The 13,746-nt window shown below is 40.2% G+C and overlaps 3 protein-coding genes across 3 annotated transcripts; 2 read left to right on the top strand and 1 right to left on the bottom strand.

Annotated features, from left to right (window-relative positions):
- The first annotated feature begins 870 nt into the window (after positions 1 to 870).
- Positions 871 to 3,629, top strand: mrpl16 (mitochondrial ribosomal protein L16). The gene is made up of 5 exons (XM_069697759.1): positions 871 to 978; positions 1,654 to 1,725; positions 1,961 to 2,109; positions 2,459 to 2,752; positions 3,224 to 3,629. Exons 1-5 carry the CDS (start codon positions 909 to 911, stop codon positions 3,413 to 3,415), a joined length of 777 nt encoding a protein of 258 aa, XP_069553860.1. The 5' UTR covers positions 871 to 908; the 3' UTR covers positions 3,416 to 3,629.
- A 781-nt stretch (positions 3,630 to 4,410) lies between these two features.
- cenpq (centromere protein Q) lies at positions 4,411 to 7,992 on the top strand. Its single transcript, XM_069697579.1, has 8 exons — positions 4,411 to 4,738; positions 4,820 to 4,871; positions 4,980 to 5,091; positions 5,228 to 5,296; positions 5,728 to 5,857; positions 6,071 to 6,190; positions 6,853 to 6,927; positions 7,289 to 7,992. Exons 1-8 carry the CDS (start codon positions 4,646 to 4,648, stop codon positions 7,478 to 7,480), a joined length of 843 nt encoding a protein of 280 aa, XP_069553680.1. The 5' UTR covers positions 4,411 to 4,645; the 3' UTR covers positions 7,481 to 7,992.
- A 34-nt stretch (positions 7,993 to 8,026) lies between these two features.
- Positions 8,027 to 10,535, bottom strand: LOC138620393 (C5a anaphylatoxin chemotactic receptor 1). Its single transcript, XM_069697565.1, has 2 exons — positions 10,409 to 10,535; positions 8,027 to 9,728 (listed from the first exon to the last, which is right to left on the bottom strand). Exons 1-2 carry the CDS (start codon positions 10,523 to 10,525, stop codon positions 8,784 to 8,786), a joined length of 1,062 nt encoding a protein of 353 aa, XP_069553666.1. The 5' UTR covers positions 10,526 to 10,535; the 3' UTR covers positions 8,027 to 8,783.
- Positions 10,536 to 13,746: the final 3,211 nt, after the last annotated feature.

Raw genomic sequence — 13,746 nt, 5'->3', positions numbered from 1 at the left:
TAGGATTGGTGGTGTAGTGGTTTGTGTGATTGCCTCTCAGCTACAAGATCAGGGGTTTAATTCCCCCCCTTTGTTGTGATGTAATGAAAAAAATGTAATACTATAGCAAAAAGTGACCCAAAAGTCATTTTTGGGTCACTTTTTGGACGACATACCATATTTTACTTTGATTCATACTTTGTTTAGATACAATGTATTTCAAGGTCCCATATTGTACACTTTTGTGGTGTCTATAAGAAGATATTTTCCTGGGTTAAAGTACCAAAAACGATCTAAATATGTTTTTTTTTTTTTTTTTTTTTTAAATCTGCTGTATTTTACGACTTTTCCCATCACATTTTGGACGACATGCTATAGTATGACTTGGGCTCACTTTTTGGCCGCCACACCATGGACACACAGATCGACGAAAACAAATTCTTTTGATACATTTTAATTCCGAACATGTTAAGAGTGCACCGACTAAATTTCAAGTCGGTCTAACAAAATCTGCAGGAGGAGTTTACTTAAGTACAACACGTGTGAATCGGCAAAAATGGCGACTAAATTCAAAATGGTGGACTCCCTGTTGAGTTGACGTAATGGTGCATTGTACCTTTTTTTTTGTACAGGAGTTTTCGAGTATAATAAAACCGACAAAAATGTAGTTGTTTACGGAGAATATTAATAATCGCTTGAATAACAATATGGTTTTCGCACGGGCTCGGGCTCTGATATATTGCAGTGTCATGTCATGGGTTTGCAGAGATTACGCTTTTATTTTGAAAAACGCCCGTACAGGAAGTAGTTCTTCTGGCGGAAGTAGTGCAGTGATGGCAGCGACCTTGGTTAAAGCGTGGTGTTCATAACAATTTAATTAGTTAACGTCATAACTAATTGTTTATTGTCCCCACTTTAAGTTGAACATCATGATGTCCCTCATCAAGGCGGCTGTCGGCGGACTGACGGGGATCTGTAGAGCCTGCGGTCACCAACCAGGTAATACAAGCTAGCTAATGTTATTGTGACACTAACTTCAGGAGACGAGGAGACAGAAGCATTTATTTATTATTTATTTATCCATGCACCAATATAACGTAGCGAAACCAATAATGAATATCAAATTAAAACAAATAAACACTGAAAATATGCAGAGCAATAGGCTACTTTAAAAGGAATAATCTGAGCAGTATACATGGCGTTATGATATATTATGAGTTAACTCATTAAAAAAAAATTACCAACAAGCCACAAATAAACACATCACTGTGGTACAGTATTGAATATTAAGACCACAATACAAGCTAAACACTGGTTTAAAAAGTGATGCACAGAAATACAGTGGCGACAAGATGACAGCAAGACAAGTACACTGATTTCTATTTCTGACATCTGGCCACTGGCCACAAACAAACAATTTTTCAACGTGGAGGCATAAGAGGATCAGTCTCAGACGAGGAAAGGAAGAAACTAAGACTGAAAATATAACTAAGCCTAAAAGTACACGCAATTAAGATTCATCCAGGACCTGTTTTGATTCTTAGTTACAGAAAATCACACGGTAACTCTCAAATTTAAGCTGAGCACAACTCTGGTAGATATATGATAGGTCTGTATAAGGCTGAGTTTGGACAAACATCATGTCATGATGTGCCACCTGCTGTTTTTCCACAGGTCCTTTGCACAGCCACTTGAAAGTCCTCGCTGCTGGGCTGAAGACGTATGAAATCCCTCCAGACTACAGTGGTAATCATTCATCTTCTTGTCGGTTATCTGTGACTTGTTGACCAATTTCTGCAATTGTTATTTGTATGTTATTTGATACAAGACATAACGTATGTATGTATGCAGTAGAGGAGACGGCGTGATGAAAAACACACTGTTTGGACTTTGGATTCTTTGATTCTATGTTTGAATTAACATGTTTGCTTGATATGTTTATCTTGTTCCAAATTCCTCATGCTTGTTTTTACCTCTGAAGATGTGGTGCTGCTGGAGAAACCCAAACTGAAGTTTATGAACAAGGTGCCTAACTACAAAAAGGCCAAGAAAGAGATGAAGAAGCTGCGGGACATCCAAGGCCCAGCCACGGGAGCTAATGCCTTCACTTCCGGACAGTACGCTATCGTGGTGAGTGAACTTATTCTCTGCGGACGCTGCTGTGACAGCAGTGAAGCTTTGAAGTCTGTGAAGATAATATTACCTGCAGTTTTATTAGGTTTTATTTCATATTAAACCTTGTGAAACTGTAATAGTAGACACATAAATCCATTTATTTCACAGTCCTTACAGGATATACAAAATGTTTATTTTCAATACAGAGTTACACAGCAGAATTTACAGTTATGCAAAATAAAAGATGACTCCCTCTCCACCCGGCTTTCTCCTTTATACTCATGTTCTAACTCTCCACTGCCAAGTGCTTAGTCAGAGTATAACATTTAAAGTGACTTCCCTCTTCCTCTGTCTCCTCTGTCAGGCCATGGGAGGCGGCTACCTCCATTGGGGTCATATAGAGATGATGCGTCTCACCATCAACCGCAAGATAGATTCCCGCACAATGTATGCGCGGTGGCGCATCAATGCCCCGTATAAGCCCGTCACGCGTAAAGGCCTGGGTCAGCGAATGGGCGGGGGCAAAGGGGCCATCGACCACTATTTGACGCCGATCCGTTATGGACGATTTATATTGGAGGTGGGAGGCAAGGTGGAGCTCGGGGAGGTGGAGAATGTCCTGATTGAGGTGGCGAAGAAGCTGCCATTCCCTGCTAAGGTGAGAGCACAGATGGAGTGTACACTTTGCTGTTTGCAGTACATGTAAAAACAAATCACGTTTTTTTTTTTTCAAAAAATATATTTTGAGGGCTGAGGTTTGTCAGCGACGATTACAACATAGCATAAGTGTGTAAATGAGTTACACTCGGTTAGCTCGTAAACACCTCTGGAAAAAAAAAAAAAGAAGAGCATTTTAATCTCCATGAAGGTAGGACTGACTGTAGGGCTGTTGTCAGGTATACCTGATGAACTGAGAGCAGATTATATGTATAAAATAAAGGAAAGTGAACCAAAGACAGAACCCTATGGAACTCCAGGTCACTCTATAAGAGAGATGGCTTTTTTTTTTTTTTTTTTTTTTTTTTTTTAAATCCCCTTTGATTGTCATTATTTTGACATTACTGCACTTTTATATGTTTTTTTAATCCTGTTTTTTTTTTGTTGTATTATTGTTATGTCTTTATTTCAGGTGATGAGCAGAGAAAGCCTAGCAGTCTTTCAGCAGAAGCAGGCTGATATGGAGCAGAACAACCAGAATCCCTGGACCTTTAAGCAGATCGCGCGGGGAAACATGATGGGGATCAGGAGGGTGCTCAGCCCGTTCGACCTGCGCAACCACGGACGCTTCTCAGGCAAATTTCACTTTCCAGGAAGGGTATGACAGCTCTGAGGGACAGAAAAATGAATACAGTGTCAAACTGTGACATCATAAAGACCACACCATTGAAGATGCAGCAAGGAGTTCAATTATATCTGGAAATCTTTTTTCATATTCGTTTTTATGCAAACATGTTTGTGAATTTGACATTTCGTTAAAGGGGTGTTTTTGTCTTATTTCTGTGTAATAAAACCAATAAATTCCATTGTGTATTTCAGTTTCACATTGTGGCTTAAGTTATTGAGTATCTATTGAATTAGATAGTTATTTGGTTAAATCAGCAGCAAATAAAATGTGAAAGTAGTGAAAGGCAAATCTCTATAGCTTTAATTGTAATAGTAACAAATAAAAACAACATTTATTCAGTATGCACACTCTTTATAGTAAGTTACGTCATACTTTGAATGGAAAACAAGTCTTCAAGACACAAGTGATGTGTTAGATTAGAAGTTAAATACTTCTGTAATGTGAAATGTCCAACTGGTGTCTGGCCATTACCTTAAAATTAAGAATGTATTCATAAATGTAAATATTTTTGTTTCAATTACTACCAATTTGGTACCTATAGCACTTTGCTTGATTTTGCTGCTGTCAGAAGCTTTTAATATATATAAATTCCAGAGAATCATGTTTCTTGTTTTCAGAAAGGCACATGGTAAGTATTTATTAGAAAATAATAAAACTAAATGCATGTATTTACAAAAATCACTCCCTTTCCTAAAATGGCTTCAGAGAGTGCTGCTAATGCAACCCTGCGTAAGGTTTCACAGGTTGCTTCATGTCCAAGCTTTTGCTGACATCTGGCTCCATTTTTCTTTAAATGGAAAGTAAGTCTGTTTGCCAATACTTAAAAAAATATATTATACATTTAATTAGAGTTGTTATTGTGCCATTTTGGCCAATTTGGCGAAGGCTATAAATGCCTGACAGACACTACTCTGCGAATATATTGCTTCATTTTTGCGCATGCGCATTGTGCCCCGAACCGTTCGAAAACAGACGCGCGAAAACACACATCGCGCTTTCAACAACCGGTCGAGTTTTCGGTTTTAGGCGCTTTTACGCGTATAACATCTGCGTCTTAAGCTTGCCGAAGTTGTTTTATGTCTTCACTTTTACACCGAGGGATCTCCCGTTTGTCGCTGCTTCGTCTTCGCTTTGGCTTATTTGCGTTAGCTTAGCCGCACTGCTAGCTACAACAACGTTACCTTTGGTTCGTGTTGAGTGTGAGTCATGAAGCCTGCACGAGGTCCTGACGGGGCCCCATCAAAAACACCTAACGAGAAGAAAAAGCCAAATAAGAAACGAGAGGCAACGGCGAATCAGGTGAGATAAGGCGACCGGTCCAGCTGTTGTTCCCACTACTCTTGTCATGGTTAACCTACAAACGCTCGATCATGTGATTAGGACCAGGAGCTTGGTGACAAGAACCGCCCAAAGCCAGCACAGAAGAGGACAGGTTAGGAAAGCCTCCGTTTCTCTTTCTTCCAATCTTATTGAGATAACATGCTTCAAACTCTACGCGTCCTTACTTTGTGTTCTCTTGTGCTGCTCCTGTTCTTCACAGCTGACGGCGACTCATCCTCTGTCCCAAAGAAAGTCCGAGCAAAGGACAACTGGAAGCTGATGCCGAGGTCCTCCATCATTGCTCTGGAGAACATAATGGACTTATCTATTCTGTGAGTTAAACCGTGTTGATTTACAGTTGCGTTGGGACACATCTAAGCTTGTTATGGAGTTTTCCTGTTAACAAAACTGGGAGACTTAAAGCTATGTATAATATTGTAAGGTTTGAAGACTGTCTTGTGTTTGCAGAGCAACTCTTGCTTTGAGAGGAGCAGAGAAGAAAGAGAGCCAGGAGCATCTGAACATAATGAAAAACAGGTGAGCAATAGATCTGAAATTATAATCTAAATAAAAACCTTATTGATAAGAGTTTTGTATTTAGTAACCTGTCCGGTGACACATTTAATGATTAGGAACATGTTAAGTTGTGTGATGTGGTTTGTTTCTTTGCAGAAAAGGATCAAGGATGTGGAAAATGTTGTACTTATCTGCTCCGTAAAAATAGGTATAATCAGTGTCCAGTATTTTATTTATTGCCGATTGTTTGTTTGAACTGCATCACCTTGTCATGAGCTGGACTAAATGTGTTTGCGCTGCAGGGCTCACAAATGATTAGTCCTAATCGTCTGTCAATTTTTTTTTTTTTTTATGGACTCAGACATCATTATTTCAGATATTACAAAAAAAATTATTTGATTGTGAGGATTTATTTTTTTCTTATTTATAATATTTTCCACATTTTTCTTTAGCTTCTGTGCTCAATGTGCACAGCTCAAAGTTCCAGTGACGAAAAACAAAGATTTGAAGCATTCATTTAACCGCCACCAGGACGAAACAAAGAAGTCAATGGTCGGAAAGAAGACTCTCAGCGCCCTGGAGGTAAGAAACTGTAGTCTAAAGAGGGGAATTCAGCTGCTCAAAGTTTAATATGTTGTTAATATCTTTACATTACATTGAGTGCTGAATCAGCACTAAGTGCAATGAATAACATGGCAGCATAATATGCAGTTACATATGTTTTAAAAACGTATTCAAGAAAATGCTGTCTGTGGGTGTGTTGCATTATATATTTTTGTGCTTTTGTGTTTCTAGGAGGACTTGAAGGCTGTGGTCAGCGCTCTGGAGAAGATGGAGGAGCAGACTGTGTCCTTAGAGCACTCTTGCAAAAGGCTGAGAGACCAGGTGGAGGAAGAGGAAGAGAAAGCTAAGCAGGTGCTAAACCCTCACAGAAGCATCCAAAAATAATAGATGTTATTTTTCATCATTGTCCCACATTCATTATGTAGCTCTATGACTGATGTTAATTCATGTAAAGAAGGTATAAATGCATTTCTTCATTTCTAAGAATTTTTTCGTGGTGGAATTAAATGTCAATTTGTCGTGTCTGCATCTAATTACTGATGCAGACTTAAAATGTGGACATCAGCCGCAAGTTCCCTTTATCTGACAGACGCTGCTACGTAGACATAGATACTGTAGATGTCCACAAAGAAACCACTGGGGGTTTTTTAAATGTATTTTTTACCTCTGTTAAAAGTGTCTTTGGGTCATTTTGTTACTGTAGATGTCAGGATTGAGGTGACCCAGAAACAGAACTGCACTGCATTTTTCCACTAAAATATCAGGCTGCGTGACATAAGTTTCGATATGTCTTGCTGATTCGATTGAACAATACTGTGAAATGTGGCTGACGTGACTGTTCTGAAATCTGAAATTGTATTCTAGAGAAAATAAGTCTGAGCAGTAAATACAGGAAATGTCAGTTGTCAGTGATTCTATGGAAGCAGAAATATGCAGTTTTTTGTTGAACTCAACTACTAGATGTAGAAAGATAAAATTATGCTCACACAGAGCCTTTCTTCCTGTGCTCACAGATTTTACAGCTAACTGAACAAGCAATGCTCGACCTCCCACCCCTCCCTCCACAGAAAGAGGCCCCAACATTAGAGGTGAGCGTGGGTGATGAACAAAACCTACTTTCATAATAACATCAGCTTAATTTCTCTCTTGCATAATGGATGTTTTCACGATTGAAGACATACATTTTTTTCCCTCAGTATTTTATGAATAAGATGTGACAATGTCTGAGGAGACACTTCCTCTCCCGTGTAACACGAAAACATGTTCAACATGTGTTGCAACGTTTTTGCAACATTGTGGGGGGAAAAAAACCCGAAATCCATCTTATGAAATGTGCAGAGACCATGACATGTGGGTTCTCAGTTGTCTGACCCAATCTTGTCAACCACAGGGCAAAGTTTTGTTTTTATTTTAGTTCCAGAGAATGATTCGACTTCTTGTTCCCCTCAGGCTCGGTTGAGAGAGATTGTACCGGATAAAGATGCTGACACCGCTGCCCGCAAACTGGGACAAATCCTGCAGAAATCCGAGGCGGTCCAGGACGCCCAGGTGCTGCTTCTACAGGCACACAAACATGCCGATCAACTCTTCAACCCTGGTTTCATATCAAACAGTGGTGCTCCCAGTTCAGAGGGAACTTAGCCAAATCTCTTTTTACACGTGCTCAAAATTATATTTATGAAAAGGAAATTGACTGGAAGACGTTTGCAAGTGTTCACAGTGACGTATTGTTCGGAGTTGGGGCAATATTTATTTGTGTTGTGGCTTTTGTGGTTGATTCATGTGTACAAGGCAGGAATCCGGTATTAACAGTCTTTAAGCCTTTAAGAGCTTCCAGTCACATAAAAATGAACTGTTTCACTGTGGATTCATTCATGTTCTGTTGTAGAGAAAGCGCATATATCCAACTTTTATTGTGTGAGTCCATACAATTTGTTTAAACATAATATACATGCAAATAAAAACAAACTGTTCATTGTGAATAATTGAAATTCTACATCGTGTACACAAGTATAAACAGAAGGGAAATACATGTCTCAAACATATCGAGAGTAAAGTGTGTTGTGATTTTGTAGGTGATGGATTTCAATCAAAGACCAAGTATGATAAACAACATTGACACGATCTTTTGAGTCATTAATGCGGTACAATTACAATGAGAACAACATCCTTCAACCTATTTACTCATCATGTTGGCAGCCTGCAGACATACGGTTCATTCTGTGAGTTATTAGGTAGAGGAGAGTTCTGCTTTTTCATCTGGAAAATCCTGAGCATGCATTCAACAGTATTATTTCCTGACTGGGACCTGGGCTTTACTGAGACGGTGCTTGCAAGCTTAATGTGTTATCTTGGAGGAATCCATGTGGCGCAGGTTGCCCTGGAGCCAGGAATCACAATGATGCTGTCAATTTTGCTGCATTGGTTTTACCATGACAGCGTTCCCTACCTACAAACCAATAGACAAGACGATTCATGAATTCATTTTTTATGACCAATTATCACCCTGCCTACAGCATGCCCAAACAGAAGCCGCTGTCAGCAGAAGCCCAGCCTGCATCACGGTTTGATGATTTGTGTTATTCCTTTTGCACTTATGGTCCTCCAGAACAATCACTGGAGTCCTGCCTTTAAATTACTTGTTTTTGGGCAGTCAAACCAAGGCTCAGTTAAGATCACTGTAATTGTATGGTCAAATCAGTCACCAGGATCACATGTCTGCAAATAGAAAATATAACATTTTGTTTTCTGGGCTTTTCACACCCATTTGTAAAAATAATGGCATAAAGTGCTTTACAGTAACTCAACCCCTTTACCTTGTCTGTAAATTACACTTCACATTTAGGTTAGGAGGGGGCAGTTTGTACAAATGGAGAAAACAACCAGATGTAGCAGTAATGTTGAGTTAAACTTTAAAAACATCAAAACAATCTTGGCCTCTCTGCTACATCTGCGAGTTCTTGAGCGACTTCCTTCGTATGGACTCATTGGAGTCGTCGTTGAAAAGTCGTTCAATAGTGGAGACAACTGAATTTTTGATAGCACGGCCCAAGCCTCTGGCAGCAAACACGTACAGCACCGGGTTGAGAGCACACTTGGTGTACACCAGGAACAGAGATATGTACTTTCCATAAAGTGCTGATTTATAAAGTGCTTTCTGTTCATAGGCGAGGGCCAGCAGGAACCGACAAACAAAATAGGGCACCCAGCAGGTGAGGAAGAGGAGCATGGTGAAGAAGAGCACGTGGTACATCCTGGTCATCCTGCGGGCAATTGAAGGGGAAGAGGAGGAGGAGGAGGTGGGTGTTGGGGGCAATGTTTGTTTAACGGTGAGTAAAACTGCAAGGTTACTTCCCAAGAACACCAGCATGGGCAATATGAAACCGGCTACAGTTTCTGTAACAAACATACCCACGTTAAACTCGCCACTCTCCAGGCACTGGTTGGTCCCATTCCTTTCCTCCAGGACAGCGAAGTGGAGGTAGGGGACAGACAGGGTGGTGGCCATCAGCCATAAGATGCCACAGGCCAGAGGAACAGCCCAGGACGGCCGTCGATGTCGAGCCCACAAAGGCCTCAGCAGGCACAAGCATCGCTCCAGAGCCACAGCGCAGAGGAGGAACGAAGAGGCGTACAGGCCCAGACCTCGCAGGAACATGATCAGGTTGCAGAAGACGGGGCCAAACGGCCAGCTGTAGTTGCAAATGATGTAGCCCAGCATGAGCGGGATCCGCAGGAGCAGCACCAGGTCAGCCAGGGCCAGGTTCAGGACGTAGACCCGGAAACTAGTGGCGGCACGAGTCTCCTCACCACGGCCTCTGTGCACCAGGTGGCGATGACTCCGAATTCCAAGTGTCCAAACCACCAGACCATTCAGAGGTACGCCCACCTTGAGATACCAAGAGAACCAGCCAACAATCAGCTTCAAGGGGACAGAATTTAAAGCAGCAGCTCGGCACCTTCCAGAGGTAAAAACAAACACCCACCTGCACTCACTAATTAACATGTTATACTTCCACTTCTTGGCCAGTCTGCTGGGAATCACTGCTCCCAGCCAAGAAATGCTCTCACACATACACCTCTGTCAAAGAAGGGATCCAGTAAATAAAGGTATAATTAGTGAGCTCAGCTGGATTTTGGTACCTTTGGACAGAGGCAGGCTGGCTTCTTTCTGTTTCTAGTCTTTGTGCTGAGCAAGGCGAAGCAGCTGCTGGTTGTAGCGACACATTTACTGCACAGAAGATTCATTTAACTCGCGGAAAAAAAAAAAATGCAAATAAGTGTATTTCCCAAACTGTCAAACTATACCTCTAAAATAGAAACAGTACATTAAGTACACTTTTAAATGCTTTGCTAACCTCTGTACTTATCAAGTAAAATGTATTGTAACGATAATGATGTACATGCGAACATTTTCAAAAGCTCAACCTGACAGAGTCAATCAGTGGCCCTAAACTAAGCTTCAACCCAATAATGAACAGAAGATGCAGATGCATTGTCTGTTTCCAGCCCTAAATCCAACGCGAGTGTGTAATATCTGTCGCACCGCAGCCACAGAGGACTTCTCACCAGGAAGATGAGCAGAGTAGCTGTGATTTGGATTCCCCTCGTAGCCTGGGCCTGCCATGAGGAGCTGAAGGTAGCTTGAAGCTGGTTGGTTGCGTGTGTTCCGTTCATGTCTGCCATGGAGGTGGTTTAAGCTGGAAATGAGCACATCGACTTCACATTCATCCAGACATATCTCACGTTGTGAAACTAAAACAATGCGTTTAGCCATTGACAAAGACGGAAAATGTGTAACACGCAGGATTGCATCCAAATATGGATTTCACAAGTCGATTGCCTAAAACGTAGACAAGATGATGACCACACCGACTGCACAACGCAGACTTCCTCCCCTGCATTTGTTCTGTCAGTTAACAACAAAAGAAAACACGTACTGTCGGTTCAATGCATCACAGTGAGTGTAGCACTGCAATCTGTGTCCTCTCTCTTTTTCTGGAGACCCTGGAAAGTCTAACGGTTAAGCATGCAACAATCGGCTTCCAGTCCCCAAACAATAGGACTGAGATTGAATTATTGTCCTCATAAAGTGCTGAATAAAAGCACACACACATATAAACACACAGTATTTTTTTCTATTGTATTAACAGTAATGAGTAGAGAGAAAGGAATCTGTTCTTTAGTCACACCTGAATGTACTGTACATCCAGACCAGGCCTGTTGCTGTGCAGCTGCATGCAAACATTCCTGTGCTAATGAACACTCCTCCTCTGGTCCTACTCAGAACAGCAGCGCTAACATGTGCTGAAATTACTCATATTAGTGATTAAAAGCTTTGAAAGGTTTTCCAGAATCTACAGTGACCAAGAAGTTTAGGAAACAGGATTTCAAATATTTCTTTTAGAGTCAGAATTAAAAAGCAGGTTCACATCATCTGAATGCTAATTTATAAATGATGTCTCTTACCTCCTTTATTTGTCTTGTATGTGTAAGAAATGAAGCAGCAGATAAAGCAATAGGGAGTGGCTACTGGCTGTTATAACAATCTCTCTCTCTCTCTCTCTCTTTCTCTCTTTCCTGTGTTGGATTGCAAAACGCTCCTTCCTATAACCATTTTTGAAAACATCAGAAGCATTTGTTTCCAACATATTATTTATCAGCCAGTGAAATGTCATTTCCACTGTCATTAAACAGCTTTATGACCTGCTCTGTGTAATAATTAATCTTAGGGGCATAAAAAGGTAACGTGAATAAAGACTTACACAAAATTGACATTACAGTTCTTCAACCTGAAAGCTAGTGATGTCAAAAAAAAAAAAAAATCTGTAGCGGTGATGTGATCTGTGGTCTTGTAATTTGTCACCTTACTCCCTCACTTGTTCAACTAATTTCATACTTTCAGAAAGTAAGGTGGCACCATGAAGGGAATGTGTCCCAGCTGTCCTTTCACTGACGTACGTTGAGTTGACTTTATACACGGTCAGCACCACTTGTACAATCTCAGTATTGTTTCTTCCTTGAGATCAATACTTCACAGACTCCTTTTGCAGTTTGAAGTCTTTCATTGTTTACTTCAAAAATTCTGTATCTGTGAAGTTGCTTTTATATCGTTTAGTGAACAAAGCTTGATGCATTGATCTTCTGATGGTGTGCTCACTTTTAGAGTGCCATGCACTGTCCACTTAGAAACCTTCGCTCAAGCTGGGATTTGACGCAGACTACTTTGCTGAAAGTGACAAATCTGACTCCTGACAATTTCTCTTAGTTCTGATTTAATGATTATCACTATGACACGTAGTAAACAATGTTCCGTAACCTTAGGCACACCCACGTTTATGACAGGTGAGCAATGGCTTCAATTTGATTTCCTTACCCAAGTCTTTGATGAGTCAATCGAATCCACCTCAGCGTCCTCCGAACGCTGCTTCAAAGGAAGGAAATCTTCCCCCGCGTACAAAGTAGTTACCATGGTGACTAATATACTTACATTTGATTTCTGACCTGTAGAAGTAGTTCAGAACTTTAAATATCATGTCTTCATTTTACATATCAGAAAGTCTTGTGGTTTTTTTTTTGTAATGCTTTAAAATGTTGTTAACATTAAACAGTATAACAGATTTTGCCCCCCTACTGTGCTGTATGTGACATTACAGCATTTTGAAATGCACCTAAAACCAGGCGGTCTTTTGCTCTTAGCCCGAAGCCCTTCTTCTAAAGTCATGAACTGGCCACAACTATATCAATTTCTTTCTTTAAGAAATGCATCTGGTTGCCAGAGTTCAAGAATTGTTCCTCATGAAGGGGTAAATATTGCATTTGTTGTGGACTATAGTGAGACACACATTTGGTGCACTGTAAGTATTTGTGGCAGCAGGACTTGTGTTTCAAATTATTAGTTTTCTGACAACAACGGAGGTCCAGTTTTTGGTCCTCTAATGAGATTTGTTGAAAGTAAGACAGCAACGTTAAAATGCTGATCATCAGTAAACTCTTTTGTGAGTGTTTTCTTTGATGACATCTGACTGCTCTTCTGTGATCTAAGCCACGCCGATGATGCAATTCTTGACCTTCTCCAGTAGATGGCGGTGTTGTTCATTTGGTAAACGCTGAAGTAATCTCAGTATTGTTTTCTTCCTTGATGTGCACAGTGGTGCAGTGGTCACTGTGTTGCGCTGTCACATAACTCTTTGTGGATTTTAAAGGACATAAAGTCCTATAAACATGTCTGAGTTTACTCCAGGTGCTCCACCATCCAAAGACATACCTGTTAGGTTGATCAGTGATTCTAAATGGGCTGTAGGTGTAGATGTGAGTGTGGACGGTCGTCTTTCTCTGTGTTAACGGATGGATGTCTACATTTGGTGTTTATTTTTGATTTTTTTTTTTTTTTGTATTTTTGAGGGCCTTTGTTTTTTACATGATCAGAAGGACGTTGTGGCCGACTATATTTTTACATGTTAAACATTTGATTTCGACTGAAATATGTCTTTTTCTGAAAAATCGTCACTTTTAAGTAGATTTTCTGAAGATCAGTCACTTTAAAGCTAATTCAAACTGTATGAATTTAAACAGAAAGCAGGTGATATGATAATTTGATTAAAACATTACATTTTCTTTTCTCTAATCAGCTCATGTTTGTTCACTGATTGACAGCAAAAGGAAAAAAAAACAACTCCCATTATTAATGTTTATTTTATAGTCAGTTTGGACAGCTCCTACAAAGTGACGAAAAGAAATAACAGAATGGAAATCTGAGACTACTTCATACGGACCACAAATTTACAGAATTAGAAATGGACTGAAATAATGTTTTAGAAACATATTTTGTCATGTTTTAATGTGTAGCCAGTTGTGTGCAGGAAAGCATCTGAATTAAGACTATACACATTAGTCTCGCTAAAGTT

Source organism: Brachyistius frenatus, unplaced genomic scaffold, assembly GCF_029030835.1.
Source record: "Brachyistius frenatus isolate BFR_SWC_R1_liver_20210118 unplaced genomic scaffold, ASM2903083v1 Contig_24, whole genome shotgun sequence".
In the NCBI taxonomy this organism is placed as follows: Eukaryota; Metazoa; Chordata; class Actinopteri; family Embiotocidae; genus Brachyistius; species Brachyistius frenatus.
Note: the sequence above shows the minus strand (reverse complement) of the source record. Positions and strands in the feature narration are given on the sequence as shown.